Source organism: Salmo salar, chromosome 02 (assembly GCF_965601325.2).
Source record: "Salmo salar chromosome 02, fSalSal1, whole genome shotgun sequence".
In the NCBI taxonomy this organism is placed as follows: Eukaryota; Metazoa; Chordata; class Actinopteri; order Salmoniformes; family Salmonidae; genus Salmo; species Salmo salar.
The window spans coordinates 30,802,358-30,823,876 of NC_138292.1; the positions used below are offsets into that span (position 1 = coordinate 30,802,358).

Sequence of the window (21,519 nt, forward strand, 5' to 3'; positions counted from 1 at the left end):
TCACAACCACCCTGCTACAGCTAAACCATAAGGGAATCACAACCACCCTGCTACAGCTAAACCATAAGGGAATCACAACCACCCTGCTACAGCTAAACCATAAGGGAATCACAACCACCCTGCTACAGCTAAACCATAAGGGAATCACAACCACCCTGCTACAGCTAAACCATAAGGGAATCACAACCACCCTGCTACAGCTAAACCATAAGGGAATCACAACCACCCTGCTACAGCTAAACCATAAGGGAATCACAACCACCCTGCTACAGCTAAACCATAAGGGAATCACAACCACCCTGCTACAGCTAAACCATAAGGGAATCACAACCACCCTGCTACAGCTAAACCATAAGGGAATCACAACCACCCTGCTACAGCTAAACCATAAGGGAATCACAACCACTCTGCTACAGCTAAACCATAAGGGAATCACAACCACCCTGCTACAGCTAAACCATAAGGGAATCACAACCACTCTGCTACAGCTAAACCATAAGGGAATCACAACCACTCTGCTACAGCTAAACCATAAGGGAATCACAACCACCCTGCTACAGCTAAACCATAAGGGAATCACAACCACCCTGCTACAGCTAAACCATAAGGGAATCACAACCACCCTGCTACAGCTAAACCATAAGGGAATCACAACCACCCTGCTGCAGCAAGTCCACAGTAATTGAATATCAACACATGGCTGGTCAGAGAGAACCTCAGGTCATCACATAATGTAGAGCTATGAATCAGAGTTTTGACCTTTCCTCCCTCATGGTCCTACTGATGGTCCTACTGATGGTCCTACTGATGGCCCTACTGATGGCCCTACTGATGGTCCTACTGATGGCCCTACTGATGGCCCTACTGATGGCCCTACTGATGGTCCTACTGATGGTCCTACTGATGGCCCTACTGATGGCCCTACTCATGGTCTTACTGATGGCCCTACTGATGGTCCTACTGATGGCCCTACTGATGGTCCTACTGATGGTCCTACTGATGGTCCTACTGATGGCCCTACTGATGGCCCTACTGATGGTCCTACTGATGGCCCTACTGATGGCCCTACTCATGGTCTTACTGATGGCCCTACTGATGGTCCTACTGATGGCCCTACTGATGGTCCTACTGATGGTCCTACTGATGGTCCTACTGATGGCCCTACTGATGGTCCTACTGATGGTCCTACTGATGGTCCTTCTGATGGCCCTACTGATGGCCCTACTGATGGCCCTACTGATGGTCCTACTGATGGCCCTACTGATGGTCCTACTGATGGCCCTACTGATGGTCCTACTGATGGTCCTACTGATGGCCCTACTGATGGTCCTACTGATGGTCCTACTGATGGCCCTACTGATGGTCCTACTGATGGTCCTACTGATGATCCTACTGGGCAAGGCATCATGCCTGTGTCCCAAATGGCACTGTGTTCCCTATATAGCACACGACGACAGAGCAGTGGAAGGATATTAGTGTTATCATTGTGACCTTTCTGGTCCACAACCTGGACCAGTGTGCGTCTTCACCTTGACTTCATAAGAGTAAGGCTGCCAAAACAAGCCTGCAAAATGAATTACTTACAATCAAAGATACCCCCCAAAAAATGATACTTTAGAAAAAGTGAATTGTCCCAATTCAAAGTAACTGTCCCAATGCATACAGTGTCAGTGGGAGATGACAAGCAGTTGTGTACATACTGTAATTGCCACCCCTGGAAACTGTTACTATGGGTAAACACAAGCAACAAACCCCCTTAGACAGAAGAAATACGAGGAGAAAGGAACACTCATGTTCTGCCTAAAGCAGTGACTAGGCCTATAACTGTCACCAACCATAACGGTGAGCAGCATCTCTAGCTAGTCAAGTAGAATTTATAGATGGGAATTTAAAGATAGCAGAAATCCTGACATTGTTCCATTTAACAGTAGCAGCCAAATCGCAACCTGACACACACACACACACACACACACACACACACACACACACACACACACACACACACACACACACACACACACACACACCTGATGCACACATGCACGCACACACTCACGCACACACAGAAATGTCAGACCCTTTAGAGAGGGCCTTGTGACTCTGTCTCCCCAGAATGACTGGCCACCTAGGTCAGCCCTAATAATAGTCAGTCTGCTCACTCGGTCAGACCAGAATATTTGTGTTAGCATGCACCACCGTCCTCTCTATCTCTGTAGTCTGTGTGTCCACAGAGATAAGTCAAACAGCAGTGCTGTACTGTGATAATACATCTCACCTCACACTGTGGCCAAGGTTGGAGCAATGCACAAATCTGTTGCCTCTACCGTCCTTGAGACAGATTCCCACAACAAACCCCATGGGTCAGAGACACAGCTAATACATTAGGGAACAACGAGTCAGACCGACGGAGAGAGAGAAAGAGAGCGAGAGAAAGAGAAAGAGAGAGATAGAGAGAAAGGAGAGCTACAAAAGGACAAGGTGAATAACCCTCTCAGAAGCCATTATCTCCTGCTTCCCACTGACAGACTCTTAAGGCTGTGCACCCTTCCAGGTACTTCCAGGCGGTTGGTAACAACTCCTACTCAGCCAGATCCTTCACACTATCTGCACTCCAAATTACACCCTATTCCATATATATTGCACTACTTTTGACCAGGGCCCATAAACGTTGTTTAGTATGTAAGGAACAGGGTTTCATTTGGGGCGTAATCAGTGCCACCGTCGCCGCCCTCATCTCAGAACATCAGTGGAAATTCAAGCGTTGAACCTGGTTGGAGGCTCATTGATTGTGTGGTTTTTAAAACGTCTTGATGGTGTAATGACAGCTCTGTCAGGAGGTAGGTTCTGTCACAGACAGACAGCACAACAAGCTGTCATGTCCCCCCTAGGCTACATTATTATTTATTCTCCTATTAGAATAAATGAGCGAGATAGGATCCAAATGGGCTGGCTGGATATGTTGCTTTAGCCTGAAGGGTGGATTATAAAGCACATCGAGATAGGGGTTTAGAATGAGGGACCGTCACTAGTCAATGTCTAGTTACTTACCCATTATATAGGCCTAATGTCACAACCTACAACCAAATCTTGTTAGCGCCAGCTGGCTAACTAAGTATTACAATTAGCTAACTGTCTTTATATTTATTGACATGTAGATGTATGTTTACGTCTGTCACCAGAGATGATATATTATAAAACAAGCCAATAAAGGACCCACACACTATTCACGCTCTTTTAACATCCATACCCTCACTACTCCAGTAGCAGAGCACTTACACTGTAGCAGGGATTTCAACTGTATTCATTTACATTGATAATTAACCACATAAGCTCAAGGACAGGACACAATAAATTCACACAGAGCTCTTAGCATTGTTTTACATTAAGCATGATCTAACCCTGCTGTTAAGCAGTGTTGGGATTAGTTAATTGAAAAGTAAACAAAAGTAACATGTTATTTTACAATATTACTTTGTGTGGAAAGTAAAGTGTTATATTTAAGCAATAAGGCCCGAGGAAGTGTGGTATATGGCCAATGGCTGTTCTTATGCACGACGCAACGCGGAGTTACTTGACACAGCCCTTAGCCGTGGTATATTGGCCATATATCACAAACCCCTGAGGTGCCTTATTGCTATTATAAACTGTTTACCAATGTAATTAGATCAGTAAAAAATCTATATTTTGTCATACCTGTGGTATACAGTCGTGGCCAAAAGTTTCGAGAATGACACAAATATTAATTTCCACAAAGTTTGCTGCTTCAGTGTCTTCAGATATTTTTGTCAGATGTTACTATGGAATACTGAAGTTTATTACAAGCATTTCATAAGTGTCAAAGGCTTTTATTGACAATTACATGAAGTTGATGCAAAGAGTCAATATTTGCAGTGTTGACCATTTTTTTCAAGACCTCTGCAATCCGCCCTGGCATGCTGTCAATTAACTTCTGGGCCACATCCTGACTGATGGCAGCCCATTCTTGCATAATCAATGCTTGGAGTTTGTCAGAATTTGTGGGGTTTTGTTTGTCCACCCGCCTCTTGAGGATTGACCAAAAGTTCTCAATGGGATTAAGGTCTGGGGAGTTTCCTGGCCATGGACCCAAAATATCGATGTTTTGTTCCCCGAGCCACTTAGTTATCACTTTTGCCTTATGGCAAGGTGCTCCATCATGCTACAAAAGGCATTGTTCGTCACCAAACTGTTCCAGGATGGTTGGGAGAAGTTGCTCTCGGAGGATGTGTTGGTACCATTCTTTATTCATGGCTGTGTTCTTGTGAGCCCACTCACTTGGCTGAGAAGCAACCCCACACATGAATGGTCTCAGGATGCTTTACTGTTGGCATGACACAGGACTGATGGTAGCGCTCACCTTGTCTTCTCCGGACAAGCTTTTTTCCGGATGCACCAAACAATCGGAAAGGGGAAATGACTTTACCCCAGTCCTCTGCTGTCCAATCCCTGTATCTTTTGCAGATTATCAGTCTGTCCCTGATGTTTTTCCTGGAATGAAGTGACTTCTTTCCTGCCCTTCTTGATACCAGGCCACCCTCCAAAAGTCTTTGCCTCACTGTGCGTGTAGATGCACTCACACCTGCCTGCTGCCATTCCTGAGCAAGCTCTGTACTGGTGGTGCCCCGATCCCGCAGCTGAATCAACTTTAGGAGACGGTCCTGGCGCTTGCTGGACTTTCTTGGGCGCCCTGAAGCCTTCTTCACAACAATTGAACCGCTCTGCTTGAAGTTCTTGATGATCCGATAAATGGTGGATTTAGGTCCAATCTTATTGGCAGCAATATCATTGCCTGTGAAGCCCTTTTTGTGCAAAGCAATGATAACGGCACATGTTTGTTTGCAGGTAACCATAGATGACAGAGGAGGAACAATGATTCCAAGCACCCCCCTCCTTTTAAAGCTTCCAGTCTGTTATTTGAACTCAATCAGCATGACAGAGTGATCTCCAGCCTTGTCCTCGTCAACACTCACACCTGTGTTAACGAGAGAATCACTGACATGATGTCAGCTGTTCCTTTTGTGGCAGGGCTGAAATGCAGTGGAAATGTTTTTGGGGGGATTCAGTTCATTTGCATGGCAAAGAGGGACTTTGCAATTAATTGCAATTCATCTGATCACTCTTCATAACATTCTGGAGTATATGCAAATTGCATTCATACAAACTGAGGCAGTAGACTTTGTGAAAATTAATATTTGTGTCGTTCTCAAAAATTGTGGCCACGACTATACAGTCTGATATACCATGGATGTCAGCCAATCAACATTCAGGGCTCAAACCACCCAGTTTATAATACTAGTTATATTACATTGTGTTACTTTCATGAAACAAATCTCACAATCTCACAGTTTGTTTGACTGTGGCGGGCAAGGCGAGCTGCACGTGCTCTTCCAAGGATAGGCTACAAACTCAGGTTTGATCACCAGTTTAATCTGTGGAGTTGCTTTCCTGTGCTAATCTACAAGTGCTGCGCTATATATGGGCTGCTTAATTATCCATCTATAGCATACTGTAAACCAAACATCTGTAAAGATTTCTTATATTTTCATTCAAAATCTTTCTCTCTAGCCGCCAGTTCTGGTTATAGAGCGCACGAACACAAACCAATAGAGATGTATAGAGGGCACACTTGCCACTAGACAGGAAAGCCCTCTATGGGCTTTGCTATCAAAGAAGCGATCAATGGCAAAGATCAGAGGTGTGCCCTCTATACATTTCTATGGACAGCAGCTGTCATGACATTTCTCCAAACAGCCTTTCTCCACTCACTCGAGAACTTAATGAGGAAACAAGTCAAGATCGGATCAAGGAAACACCTGTCCCGGTAGAGATATGATTCTGAAAGTAACGCAGGCATTGTTTGACAAAGTAACTGTAATAATATTACCCAATTTGAAAAAGTAACATGTTACTTTACTCTGTTACTCATTAAAGTAACCCGATTACGTTACGTGTTACTTTTGAAACGCGTAACCCTCAACACTGCTGCTAAGGCATGAGGTTGTAGAGTCAGGTGCTCAAGAGACCACTGGGAAACAGCCTTGTTGACTCAACTTATTATATATTACAAATGAAATAGGTAAAGGCTAAATGAAAGAAAATTGCTATAGACATATGGTGTTCTGGGGAGCATTAACCTGTACACAATTCTTTCAGAATAACTTAGCCAATTACAGAGAACACAAACACAGTATATGGTTATTTCACAGCTACAGAATTGGGTAAATGATTATTGAAGACTGGAGAGTGTTGTTACATCACCCCCATAGGCCTGCTGAGACTGTCTGGTCATGAATGGACCTCTTCTTCCATCAGACTGAGCTGATTCATTTCACCATTCATCAGTCCTGACTGACCGACCGACTTACATTGCACTCCTACTTTGCCATTGGTGTCAGTTTGATTCAACAGCCAATCCTCTCTCTATTAACCGCGGGTTAAGATGTACAAGGTGTGTGTGTACAAGGTTAACCAAATGATTAATTAAAAAAGTCAGACACATGCAGAACACCTTTTGCAGTACTCTGTCCAACCTTGAAGCTAGCTAACAAATGTAGCGAAGTCAATGAGCAATCGCATTTCAGAGGCAGAATGATTCAGAGATAGTGTGTGCACAGAATTACATTATGAACTCCCCAAACTCATTTTACCAACTCAGAAAGTGTGCTTCCTCAAGTGTTATTACTACACCTCTGACAATAGCTAAATATATTCCTACATAAATATAAAGTAGCCTGTAGCTGCCGCAAGCACCAACCAGCACTCCAAAAAAAGGACTTATTGTGACTCGAGGCAATCTTGAGGTTCAATCAGTCAGTCGCCTTACAATGCACCTACACACGTGCACACCTACACACGTGCACACCTACACACCTACACACGTGCACACACACGCACACGCACACGCGCACACACACACACACACACACACACACACACACACACACACACACACACACACACACACACACACACACACACACACACACACACACACACACACACACCCTCCAACATCCTTTCCTCTTCCTGCCACAGACTCGTGTCCCAGAGGAAAGTCAAATGGAGGAACATGGACCACATAGATGGGCAGATCAGAATTCTAGCACTTTTCATTTACCGATGGTGTAGCCGCGTTTCAGCTCACTGCACCGTGGACTGCAGATTCTCTGGGAATTGGTTGCATTGTTTTGCTGCACCCCCAACGTGGTTGTCTTGGTAACAGGTGGTTCAGTCTTGTTAATCGGTGAGGCTGGCACCAGGGTAGGGGAGAATCCTTGAGTGGCAATATCCACTGACTGGGATTTCTTCTTCAGTCTGTTCAAAACAAACAACAGGAAATATGGAGTCAGTCATAACAAATAACACCACATATTCAGTAACAACATGGTCATGCAACAGGAAATGGGAAATATGACCATGTAAATTCAAGGGCAAATGTGTCAAAAGATACAGTACATGGACATTGCTGCCAATAACAAAACAGTTCATCACATTATGTTATGTCAGCAGTCAGCACAGCAGCTATTGATAATGATGTAGAGTGAATGCATCATATTCACGGTGTGGCATATTCCATACTCTGGCTATGATTAATTGGATGAGAGATCAATAACTTAAAAACGTAATAATTCAATTTAACAAACCATTTCAACAATATTTAATAATTTAAAGTTGTAAAACACAACAATATTATAACAGGAATATGAATTGGACATTATTCTGAACGAGATATCAAACATCAAACAGATAATAAGTGTAATGATATGTGTTAACTGGAGTTTTTACTTTTGGGACTAATCCGTTGGTTCCCTTGTAGGCCTGGGCAAATTAAATCAAGCACAGCTCAAATATTTGAAAGTGTTTGACATTATGTATTTGACCCAGCCGTGGTAACTTTCTACAAACAATGGTAGACAGCAATTTCACAATACAAACACTGTTGATGCTGTAAAGTGAAGTGGGTCACTTGCTTACATAAGATGACCTATACATGATTAAACCTTATCCTATGAGACACTGACCTAAATCAAAGGAACCTATGCCAAAGTGTGAAAGCCAATTAAATGTTTCACCATAGGATTTAGACAACAGGCTAGTTTATTTAGTTTAAGTTCAGTACAGAGTTCACTAAGCTAATCCAGGTATCAAACACGCAGAAGAAACACTATAGAAGTATGCAGCACCTGCGAGTTAACAAAAACACCACAATGATTATGAAGATGTTGTATACCTGCCAGTTACTGATTTCCATGCCTACTACAGTCGTGGCCAAAAGTTTTGAGAATGACACAAATATTAATATTCACAAAGTCTGCTGCCTCAGTTTGTATGAATGCAATTTGCATATACTCCAGAATGTTATGAAGAGTGATCAGATGAATTAATTGCAAAGTCCCTCTTTGCCATGCAAATAAACTGAATCCCCCAAAAACATTTCCACTGCATTTCAGCATTGCCACAAAAGGACCAGCTGACATCATGTCAGTGATTCTCTCGTTAACACAGGTGTGAGTGTTGACGAGGACAAGGCTGGAGATCACTCTGTCATACTGATTGAGTTCGAATAACAGACTGGAAGCTTCAAAAGGAGGGGGGTGCTTGGAATCAGCCATTTATCGGATCATCAAGAACTTCAAGGAGAGCGGTTCAATTGTTGTGAAGAAGGCTTCAGGGCGCCCGGCCAGCAAGCACCAGGACCGTCTCCTAAAGTTGATTCAGCTGCGGGATCGGGGCACCACCAGTACAGAGCTTGCTCAGGAATGGCAGCAGGCAGGTGTGAGTGCATCTGCACGCACAGTGAGGCGAAGACTTTTGGAGGATGGCCTGGTATCAAGAAGGGCAGCAAAGAAGCCACTTCTCTCCAGGAAAAACATCAGGGACATCAGGGACAGACTGATATTCTGCAAAAGGTAAGGACTGGGGTAAAGTCATTTTCTCTGATGAATCCCCTTTGCGATTGTTTGGGGCATCCGGAAAAAAGCTTGTCCGGAGAAGACAAGGTGAGCGCTACCATCAGTCCTGTGTCATGCCAACAGTAAAGCATCCTGAGACCATTCATGTGTGGGGTTGCTTCTCAGCCAAGGGAGTGGGCTCACTCACAATTTTGCCTAAGAACACAGCCATGAATAAAGAATGGTACCAACACATCCTCCGAGAGCAACTTCTCCCAACCATCCAGGAACAGTTTGGTGACGAACAATGCCTTTTCCAGCATGATGGAGCACCTTGCCATAAGGCAAAAGTGATAACTAAGTGGCTCGGGGAACAAAACATTGATATTTTGGGTCCATGGCCAGGAAACTCCCCAGACCTTAATCCCATTGAGAAATTGTGGTCAATACTCAAGAGGCAGGTGGACAAACAAAACCTCACAATTTCTGACAAACTCCAAGCATTGATTATGCAAAAATGGGCTGCCATCAGTCAGGATGTGGCCCAGAAGTTAATTGACAGCATGCCAGGGCGGATTGCAGAGGTCTTGAAAAAGAAGGGGCAACACTGCAAATATTGACTCTTTGCATCAACTTCATGTAATTGTCAATAAAAGCCTTTGAGACTTATGAAATGCTTGTAATTATACTTCAGTATTCCATAGTAACATCTGACAAAAATATCTAAAGACATTGAAGCAGCAAACTTTGTGAAAATTAATATTTGTGTCATTCTCAAAACTTTTGGCCACGACTGTACATTGCTATATCATCAACTTTATAAAGCATGGAAAATCAAAAACATGAGGTTACATTATTTAGAGAAGATGGTGTAAATAGATGAAAAAGTACTCCTAAAGTACTATCTATGGTATGTAAACTAAAGTCTGTCAGTCTTTCCTGTAGACAAGGCCTGTCAGAGTAGCCTGAAGCAGCAATACAAGGTTCTTCTCAGCACTCCTTTCTTCCCTCAGAGGGAATTGTTCCGGCTCCAGCCATTTCATTTCATTCCACTAGCTCCTCTCCCAGGACAGACAACAGCAAACATGACATAGCCTCTACAAGGTAACAATATGCACCATCTCAATGGAAACACTGTCAATCACTTTTGTGTGCAGTACATCCAAGGAGAGACACCAACAGAAAGACATTCACATACAGAGGCAGAGAAGTTTAACTGGCAGCAGCAGTTATGAGTCCCATAAACAACAACCCTAGTAGTAGGCCCTATCTTAAAGAAAACATTGAAAAAACGTAAACATTTCCATATGCAATCATACTGACGTAGCTTCGAGGGCAGTATGTTGCTCTGAGGACCCTTGTAGTTATTCATCTAAAACCAACACATTTCTTTCTAGGTGTAACTTAAATAAAGGGTTTGTTTTGTGATGATTGTTTTTTAGGTAAAGTTTTCAGCATGTGAACATGCTATAATGAAAGAGGAGAGAGAGGTAGAGTTACACTCTGGTGGTGATCAATGTTCTGGAGGAGGGCAGACAGGAAGAGAAAACCTGTAGGTGTGTGTGATGTCTATCCCAGAATCCCTTGGAAGAAAACAATAATTACTGCCTCATCAGTGAGGGTTCTCCTTCCAGATCTGATTCACTGGCTGGGTTGTGTATGTGTGTGTGTGTGTGCATGTAAACAGATTGCAGCTGTTTTGTGCCATCCGCAGAAATATCAGCCGCTAATCAGGACAGTGTAGTCTGTGGCACCGACCAGCAAAACAATAACACTGTGTCACGTCCTGACCAGTAATAGGGGTTATTTGTTATTATAGTTTGGTCAGGACGTGGCAGGGGGTATTTGTTTTATGTGGTTCAGGGTGTGTTTGTCTATGTATTTAGGTAGAGGGGTATTTGATTTATTAGTCCAGGGTTTTGGTTATTGTTCTATGTTAGTTTTTCTATGTTCTTTCTAGGTGTTTGTATTTCTATGTTTTGGTAATGGGGATTGGGGCCTTCAATTGGAGGCAGCTGTCTATCGTTGCCTCTGATTGAAGGTCCTATATTTAGGAGTGTTTTTGTCATGGGATTTTGTGGGAGATTGTTGCTGTGTATAGCTTTGTGTCTTACCGGCCTGTGCGTTGTTGGTATACGTGTTTATTTTGGTTTTCCTTCTTTATCCTTTAATAAAAGAAGATGAGTATACAGTTTCCCGCTGCGTCTTGGTCTAAACCCTACGACACACTGTCCACAGGGATCACAACAATGCCTGGCTGGTGATGCCTTGTTTAGTGTTCAACACATCTAATCATCATCAATGGTAAGATATGTTTACCACAATAACAGGAGTAAGGTATGTAAAGTAAGCCTTGTCCAAGCCAAAACCTCTCATACAATAACAGGAATACTATTATCAAATTGGTTTGTATTGATACCTACCACTGCTTAGAAAATAACAACGATGGATCTTATTAAACAATATAATTACAATCGTTTTTTTTCTTTCTTCAGAGGTAATTACTGTAAGCTCCAAAGACTGTCCCTGACAACTGAGCTGCATCTCAATAGCCTTCAACTGGTGTACAGCAACTATCCACCACCCTCCTCAATCTACACATACTGTCTGATCTGACTGGCTACAGCTTGCATAGGCACGGTTTGTCACAGCTTTCAGCGGGCCAATGGGCTGGGGCCAGAGACGGTTTGGTTCAATCCTATCACATGGGGAGGGAGATGGCAAAGCATGTCAACAAAGCCACCAGCTCCCACCAACAGATTCTATGAGCAGCAAAACATTTAAAGAGGGAAGGAGAAAAGCAAATGAAAAGCGGGCATTTTGTTTTCCTTCCCTGCTGTGCTGTTGCTTGGTCCAGGAGGAGAGCAGTGCCTAACAGGCATCACTCAGATTATCCATCTCTACAGGGACTGGGAGTCACATGGTTTGGCAAGGCAGAAACAACACAGGAAATGTGGGCCAAGTCAAACATGCTTATCACTACACCCAGTAAGAGGGATTAGAGCTAGAGGAAAGGGGGCCGCTTGGCTCCACTCCACTCGCTCATGAAAACAACAAAAATACTGACTTGTAGGTTATGCAACTGGGTATGAGGCTTGTCATGTAGGTATGCTGCAGTACTGGCTTGGCTGGGTTTGACATCCATAACAGCAAAATGGCCGATATGACAGTTATGAGTCCTATTACACTGTGTTATGCAACAGCATTGTGACTGACAGAAAAAAAACACCATCATAAAGAAACCTAATTTACTGAAAACACTGAATGTTCTGTGTCTTTGTGGGGATGGAAATCAGGCAGGATTCAGCACTTAGACATTAAGACTCCAGGCAAGCCTTACTCAACGATCGCTGTCTGAATGACCTTCAGATTGCTCATGACTTTATTTTGTTGTGTGATAAAGAAATGGATAGAAATACACAATAGAAATTTATTTTTCAGACAATTACACATGTCATTATATGTACTGTATGTATCCCTGTTCTCCCACGCTCAATAGGCAGCCTATTAATTACCTCTGTCTTGGCTATTATTGAACAATTAGACACTCATTATAAACTCAAACACACTATAATAGTGCAGCCTATGGCATATCTCCAAATGAATGCAATTTTTTCTCTTCAAAGATGAATTAATGGTCATGATAGAACCATAACACTCTGTGGCCATTTATTGTGACGAAGGCCTATCCTATCCTACCGTAGCCCTTTCCTGCAGTCAAATGACCTAGTGGCCTAATGGGTGGAATGTTCATATTTTTCATAATTAATCAAATAAATAATTGGATCTCCGACTCCAGAGTGGCGCAGCGGTCTCAGGCACTGCTAGAGGCGTCACTACAGACCCAGGTTCAATCCCAGGCTGTGTTGCAGCTGGCTGCGACCGGGAGACCAATGAGGTGGTGCACAATTATCCCAGCGTTGTCCGGGTTAGTTTAGGGTTTGACCGGCAGGGATGGCTTTGTCCCATCGCGCTCTACCGACTCCTTGTGGCGAGCCAGGCGCATGCATGCTGACTTCGGTCGCCAGTTGTACAGTGTTTGCTCCAACACATTGGTGTGGCTGGCTTACGGGTTAAGCGAACATGTGTCAAGAAGCAGTGCGGCTTGGCAGGGTTGTGTTTTGGGGGGGACGCATGGCTCTCGATCTTCGCCTCTCCCAGGTCCATACGGGAGTTGAAGCAATGGGACAAGACTGTAACTACCAATTGGATATCACGAAATTGGGGAGAAAAAGGAGTGTGCAAAGCTGTCATCAATGCAAATATAAAATATATTTTGATTTGTTTAAAGCTTTTTGGGTTAATACATGATTCCATATGTGTTATTTCATAATTTTTATGTCTTCACTATTATTCTACAATGTAGAAAATAGTAAAAATAAAGAAAAACCCTAGAATAAGTAGGTGTTCTAAAACCTTTGACCGGTAGTGTATGTCAAATGGTTTTGTTATATGTCAGTCTTCTGTGATGTATATAAAGTGTAATATTGGGATGCAAAATTAAAAATGAATAAACTCTATATCTGACATGGTACAGGTGTCCTTAACCTCTTATGGCTAGGGGGCAGTATTTTCACGGCTGGATAAAAAACGTACCCGATTTAATCTGGTTACTAATCCTACCCAGTAACTAGAATATACATATACTTATTATATATGGATAGAAAACACCCTAAAGTTTCTAAAACTGTTTGAATGGTGTCTGTGAGTATAACATAACTCAAATGGCAGGTCAAAACCTGAGAGATTCCTTTACAGGAAGTGGCCTGTCTGACCATTTCTGGAACTTCTTTGCCATCTCTATCTTTTACTAAGGATCTCTGCTCTAACGTGACACTTCCTACGTCGTCCATAGGCGCTCAGAGCCCGGGAAAAACCTGAATGTCGTCATCCCAGCCCCAGGCTGAAACACATTATCGCCTTTCTCAAGTGGCCGATCAAGGGACTGTGGGCTTAGGCCCGTGACCTGGCCGCCCCCGTCTTTGTGATTTTTCCTCTGTTTGCCGAAAAGGAGATTCCCGGTCGGAATATTATCGCTTTTCTACGAGAAAAATGGCATAAAAATTGATTTTAAACAGCGGTTGACATGCTTCGAAGTACGGTAATGGAATATTTAGAATTTTTTTGTCACGAATTGCGCCATGCGCACGACCCTTCTTTACCATTTCGGATAGTGTCTGGAACGCACGAACAAAACGCCGCTATTCGGATATAACGATGGATTATTTTGGACCAAACCAACATTTGTTATTGAAGTAGCAGTCCTGGGAGTGCATTCTGACGAAGACAACAAAAGGTAATGAAACTTTTGTAATAGTAAATCGGTAAATAGTAAATTCACCGGATGTTTGCGGGGGGTATGCTAGTTCTGAACGTCACATGCTAATGTAAAAAGCTGGTTTTTGATATAAATATGAACTTGATTGAACAAAACATGCATGCATTGTATAACATAATGTCCTAGGGTTGTCATCTGATGAAGATCATCAAAGGTTAGTGCTGCATTTAGCTGTGGTTTTGTTTTTTGTGACATTATATGCTAGCTTGAAAAATGGGTGTCTGATTATTTCTGGCTTGGTACTCTGCTGACATAATCTAATGTTTTGCTTTCGCTGTAAAGCCTTTTTGAAATCGGACAGTGTGGTTAGATAAAGGAGAGTCTTGTCTTTAAAATGCTGTGAAATAGTCATATGTTTGAAAAATTGAAGTTTTTGTATTATTGAGGAATTTGTAATTCGCGCCACGCCTATCATTGGATATTGGAGCAGGTGTTCCGCTAGCGGAACATCTAGATGTAAGAGGTTAATTGCCAGGGCTGTAGCTCTCTGGGGTAGGACAGGTCTGCATCATGAATGGAGGGAGAATGCAGACTCCCAGTCTCATCTAACCCTCACTAAATGCTAGAACAGCAGTTCTGTTGTCAAAAGGCCTGAGCGGGTGGCATTCTGTCTGAACAATGAGCCCTGAACATCAACAGCTTGCTTATCAAAGTACTGAGACTACAAACAAAACAGGTAGATAGCTGCCTACTGCATGGGGAAAGGGAAATGGCTTGCGCTGACTTAAAGGTGCCATTTCTCCTCACTAATCACATGTGTAACCAGAAAAAAAAAACTCTAGACCACCTTTACTTCACACATAGAGACGCATGCAAAACTCTCCCTCACCCTCCATTTGGCGAATCTGCCTATAATCCTATTCTCCTGATTCCTGCTTACAAGCAAAAACTAAAGCAGGAAGTACCAGTGACTTGCTCAATACGGAAGTGGTCAGATGACGCAGATGCTACACTACAGGACTGTTTTGCTAGCACAGACTGGAATATGTTCCGGGACTCCTCCAATGGCATTGAGGAGTATACCAGCTCAGTCACCAGTTTCATCAATAAGTGCACCGAAGATGTCATCCCCACAGTGACCGTACGTACATATCCCAACCAGAAGCCATGGATTACAGGCAACATTACAGGCAACTGAGCTAAAGGCTAGAGCTGCCGCTTTCAATGAGTGGGACACTAATCCGGACGCTTATAAGAAATCCCGCTAGGCCCACAGACGAACCATCAAAAGGGAAAAGTTTAAATACAGGACTAAGATTGAATCCTACTACATAGTGGCAGGGCTTGCAAACTATTACGGAGTACAAAGGGAAACCCAGCTGTGAGCTACCCAGTGACGCAAGCCTACCAGACAAGCAAAATGTTTTATGCTCGCTTCGAGGCAAGCAACACTGAAGCATGCATGAGTGCACCAGCTGTTCCGGAACACTGTGTGATCACGCTCTCCGTAGCCGGTGTGAGCAAGACCTTTAAACAGGTCAATATTCACAAAGCCGTGGGGCCAGATGGATTACTACAACGTGTACTCAAAGCATGTGCGGACCAATTGGCAAGTGTCTTCACTGACATTTTCAACCTCTCCCTGACAGTCTGTAATACCTATATGTTTTAAGCAGACCCCCATAGTCCCTGTGCCCAAGGAAGCAAAGGTAACCTGCCTAAATGACTACCACCCCGTAGTACTCACGTCGGTAGCCATGAAATGCTTTGAAAGGCTGGTCATGACTCACATCAATATCATCTTCCCGAAAACCCTAGACCCACTCCAATTCGCATACCGCCCCAACAGATCCACAGATGACGCAATCTCAATGGCACTCCACACTGCCATTTGCCACCTGGATGTGAGAATCCTGTTCATTGACTACAGCTCAGAATTCAACACCATAGTGCCCACAAAGCTCATCACTAAGCTAAGGACCCTCCCCCTGCAACTGGATCCTGGACTTCCTGACGGGCTGCAACCAGGTGGTAAGGGTAGGAAAAAACACATCTGATCCTCAACACTGGGGCCCCTCAGGAATGTGTGCTTAGTCCCTTCCTGTACTCCCTGTTCACCCATGACTGTGTGGCCAAGCATGACTCCAACACCATCATTAAGTTTGCTGACGACACAAGAGTAGCTGATCACCGACAACGATGAAACAGCCGACAGGAAGGAGGTCAGAGAATTGGCAGTGTGGTGCCAGTACAACAACCTCTCCCTCAATGTGAGCAAGACAAAGGAGCTGATCGTGGACTACAGGAAAAGGAGGGCAGAACAGGCCTCCATTAACATCGACGGGGCTGTAGTGGAGCGGGTCGAGAGTTTCAAGTTCCTTGGTGTCCACATCACCAATGAACTATCATGGTCCAAACACACCAAGACAGTCGTGAAGAGGGCACGATAACACCTTTTCCCCCTCAGGAGACTGAAATGATTTGGCATGGGTCCCCAAATAGTTCTACTGCTCCACCATCGAGAGCATCCTGACCGGTTGCATCACCGCCTGGTATGGCAACTGCTCGGCATCCAACCATAAGGCGCTACAGAGGGTAGTGCGTATTGCCCAGTACATCACTGGGGCCAAGCTTCCTGCCATCCAGGACCTATATACTAGGCGGTGTCAGAGGAAGGCCCCAAAAATTGTCAAAGACTCCAATCACCAAGTCATAGACTGTTCTCTCTGCTACCGCACATCAAGCGGTACCGGCGCGCCAAGTCTAGGACCAAAAGGCTCCTTACTGGCTTCTACCCCCAAGCCATAAGACTGCTGAACAATTAATCAAATGGACACCTAGACTATTTACATTGATTTGATATAGTATTCATAATGTGGCGTACAGCAGTTCAGCCACCAGGGGGAAACCCGTCGAGACCTGGTGACAGACGGAGTCTACATCACGAGGCGATGGCTCCCTCTGCTGGATGTGCCAGGTCTCGACGGGCTCTCCAGCCAGGACTAATTGGGGCTGATTATGGTTGGTGAGTAATCAAGGGGCTGATTGCTCACCAGCTGGATGAGTTCCATAAAGCTGCCAGAAGGGCAGCACACAGAGAGGGGACTGGGGGAAAGAGAGGTTACTCTTGTATAGTCGTGCTCTGTCCCAGGGATTACGGAGGGAGCTCAGTTTTGTTCCCCACAGGAAACAGCAAGACCCGGAGCCCAGAAAACAGTATCCCAGAGAGCGTCTCCTGGGGGAGACCTTTTCTTTTTGTTGGTTATTTAAATAAACATTCTAGAAACCGAGCTAATCCAACCCTGTCCAGGTCTGATTTGTGTATAACATCTTGACCAAACTCCCTGGTCTGCCACAATAGAAATAGAATGAACTGAATGAGAATGTTTGTTATAGTAATTCTATTTCTGTGATTGTGTGTTGTTACTTTGTACAGTACACTCAATGAAGCTAACAAGGAAGTGGCATCATATTAAACCACACTTTTAGTGACAGATCTAGAAATACAGATGATTTTCTGGAATGAACTGTTAAGTGTAACACCTGACAACCCTCCGGTAACTCAGGTGTAGAATAATAAAGATGTGATCTTCTACTGCACCTTCCATCTTCATCTGTTATGTAAGACATTAAGCAGTGCTACAATACAGCGGTGGGTTGGACAGGAAAAGCCCTCTGTCAGTGAGTGATGTCCATCGTGCTACTGTATACCCTTCAGCTGAATACACTGGTTTGATGACATATTTTAATCCCTGACAGGGCTTTGTCAACTGCTGTCAGTTCAGCAAACACTTGCAGTTTTTCTTTTTGGCTTTGTTTTGGCTTTTGGGTTTTATTTCTCCCCCGTGGACTGACAGACGGCATCAACTTTGCCACATCTTTTGATCCGGGTAGAAAGATAATAAAATCAGTGTAATCCCTGGGTCTTGTCTCCTCCTCAGACTTCACAGTGAACCTCTCTGATCCTGTACTGCTAGGTAATGACAGAGACAACAGAAAAGGACCATGCTCTCTGATTGCCCCGGGAGTTGAGTTTGGAGTGTAGGTTACTACAGAACCACACAATACTACCACCGACTATGACTTACGGGTCTAAATACTGTATGTTCTTACAGGTCTAAATACTGTAAAACACTTGGGAGCAGAGTGTAGTGTGTAGAGTTTACCTTTCTTTTCCCCCTTCTACATCATCTCAAAAGGTTCTGTCTGCAGGTATGATTGTTCAACCTTCCCAAGTTCTCTCACGTCACCCCGCTCCTCCGCTCTCTCCACTGGCTTCCAGTTGAAGCTCGCATCCGCTACAAGACCATGGTGCTTGCCTACGGAGCTGTGAGGGGAACGGCACCTCCGTACCTTCAGGCCCTGATCAGTCCCTACACCCAAACAAGGGCACTGCGTTCATCCACCTCTGGCCTGCTCGCCTCCCTACCTCTGAGGAAGCACAGTTCCCGCTCAGCCCAGTCAAAACTGTTCGCTGCTCTGGCACCCCAATGGTGGAACAAGCTCCCTCACGATGCCAGGACAGCGGAGTCAATCACCACCTTCCGGAGACACCTGAAACCCCACCTCTTTAAGGAATACCTAGGATAGGATAAAGTAATTCTTCTAACCCCCCCCCCCCCCCTTAAAAGATTTAGATGCACTATTGTAAAGTGGTTGTTCCACTGGATATCATAAGGTGAATGCACCAATTTGTAAGTCGCTCTGGATAAGAGCGTCTGCTAAATGACTTAAATGTAATGTAAAATGATTGATTCATTCACAGAATATGACATTCATTGATGAAGATGCCATTGGACTGAAGTATTTCCAAGGAAAGTAGAGAACACTGTACTTTATGTTCATATCAATCAATATAATAAATATGTATACAGTTTGTATGACTACAACACAGTCATACAAATGTGTACAAATGCATAAAACCTCCTGTGTACCTGTCTGTTTATAGGTTGATAGTCTAATCAAAGCAAACACCTCCAGAACTTCTGTCTTTCCTTCCTGGTTGTGTGTAAGGTTGCAATTACATTCTGAGCATGCTCTCACACACCAGCAGTTCCAGTCACAGTCACAGTCACAGGCACAGGCACAGTCACAGTCACAGACACAGTCACAGACACAGTCACAGGCACAGGCACAGTCACAGGCAAAGGCACAGGCACACAGCAGCTCCAACTGTACCAACAGAACAATGTCTCACCACCAAACCCTTGCTGGCTTTAATGATTTATCCTCCACTTAACAGTGTCTGCCAACAAAGTGGGACAGCTTTGTTTTTATCAAAGCCTGCCCATAAATCAACAATGCTGCTCATATAAACTCAAAGGGATGGTTGCTATTCATTTTCTAAAACCATATCAATATCACCCAAAAACAGCCCCCAGCCAAGGCCTTTTCAATTCGCTAACAGAGGAATTATCGTGGCCAACAAAAGCAGAAAAATAATCACTGTTCATTTGGACTCCAGGGCATATTTCTCTTCTGGATCTCTTTCTGTGCATTATTCAAGCAGCATAATAGACACACACATGCACATTAATGCACACATGCACACACAAGAGCACGCATGTGCACACAGAAGCACACACACACACATACACATACATACACTACCTCTGCCCTTATTGTTTCATTCAATGAGCATGGCGGGGAGCCTTGAGACTGTTGTGCTGCTGCAGTCTGTAAATGGCCTCCTGGTTGCTATCCTTGCTCCTGTTTCCTCGCTCTCATTTGCCGAGCCACGAAGACAGGCAGAGAGATGATTGGCCGACAGCCTTAATGGATTCAACATCATGCCTGCCACGTTAGGAAGCTTGTGGCGTTGAAAAAACAAGACATCCACTGAGGATTCAAACAGATTGTACTTTGGCAGCTCTCTGACAGCATGTAGATTGTAGAATATATGATCTTCATCATAAGGCTAGCTACCTCTGTGAGTATAAAACAGAGGAAGCTAGGAAAGGAAGGTAGGAAGGCGATAAGAAAAGAGAAGATTTATAAAATAACTAAGTGCAGTTCAGTACAATATGTTCTGGTGAATGTCCTCTACCTTTCTGTGTCTGACATGGCACACTAGTTCCTTGGCACACCAGATAACCCTCGCAAGGCTGCCGGCCCAGATGGCATCCCTAGCCGTGTCCTCAGAGCATGCGCAGACCAGCTGGCTGGTGGGTTACGGACCTATTCAATCAATCCCTATCACAGTCTGCTGTACCCACATGCTTCAAGATGTCTACCATTGTTCCTGTACCCAAGAAAGCTAAGGTAACTGAGCTAAACGACTATCACCCCGTAGCACTCACTTCCGTCATCATGAAGTGCTTTGAGAGACTAGTCAAGGATCATTTCACCTCCACCCTACCTGACACCCTAGACCCACTCCAATTTGCTTACCGCCCCAATAGGTCCACAGACGACGCAATCGCAATCACACTGCACACTGCCCTAACCCATCTGGACAAGAGGAATACCTATGTAAGAATGCTGTTCATCGATTACAGCTCAGCATTTAACACCATAGTACCCTCCAAAATCGTCATTAAGCTCACCTCGCCCTGTGCAACTGGGTCCTGGACTTCCTGACGGGCTGCCCCCAGGTGGTGAGGGTAGGAAACAACATCTCCACCCTGCTGATCCTCAACACTGCGGCCCCACAAGGGTGCATTCTCAGTCCTCTCTGTGCTCCCTGTTCACCCATGACTGCGTGGCCATCCATGCCTCCAACTAAATCATCAAGTTTGCAGACGACACTACTGTGGTAAACTTGATTACCAACAACGATAAGATGGCCTACAGGGAGGAGGTGAGGGCCCTCGGAGTGTGGTGTCAGGAAAATAACCTCACACTCAATGTCAACAAAACAAAGGAGATGATCGTGGACTTCAGGAAACTGCAGAGGGAGCAGCCCCCTATCCACAGTGACGGAACAGTAGTGGAGAAGGTGGAAAGTTTTATGTTCCTTGGCGTACACATCACGGACAAACTGAAATGGTCCACCCACACAGACAGCGTGGTGAAGAAGGCACAACAGCGCCTCTTCAACCTTAGGAGGCTGAAGAAATTTGGCTTGTCACCTAAAACACTCACAAACTTTTACAGATGCACAATCGAGAGCATCCTGTAGGGCTGTATCACAGCCTGGTACGGCAATTGCTCCACGCACAACCGTAAGGCTCTCTAGAGGGTAGTGAGGTCTGCACAACGCATCACCGGGCGCAAATGACCTGTCCTCCGGGACACCTACACCACCCGATGTCACAGGAAGGCCAAAAAGATCATCAAGGACAACAACCACACGAGCCACTGCCTGTTCACCCCGCTATCATCCAGAAGGCG

At 44.4% G+C, this 21,519-nt stretch overlaps 1 protein-coding gene across 4 annotated transcripts in view; it reads right to left on the bottom strand.

Annotated features, from left to right (window-relative positions):
* The window catches only part of LOC106579063 (oxidation resistance protein 1), a 185,557-nt gene that overhangs the window by 88,218 nt on the left and 75,820 nt on the right, over window positions 1–21,519 (bottom strand). For all 4 annotated transcript variants that reach the window (XM_014158581.3, XM_014158615.3, XM_014158600.3 and 1 more), the window contains exon 3: window positions 7,136–7,332. In XM_014158581.3, coding sequence (XP_014014056.1) covers window positions 7,136–7,332 — 197 coding nt within the window. The remainder of the gene's footprint in view (window positions 1–7,135; window positions 7,333–21,519) is intronic.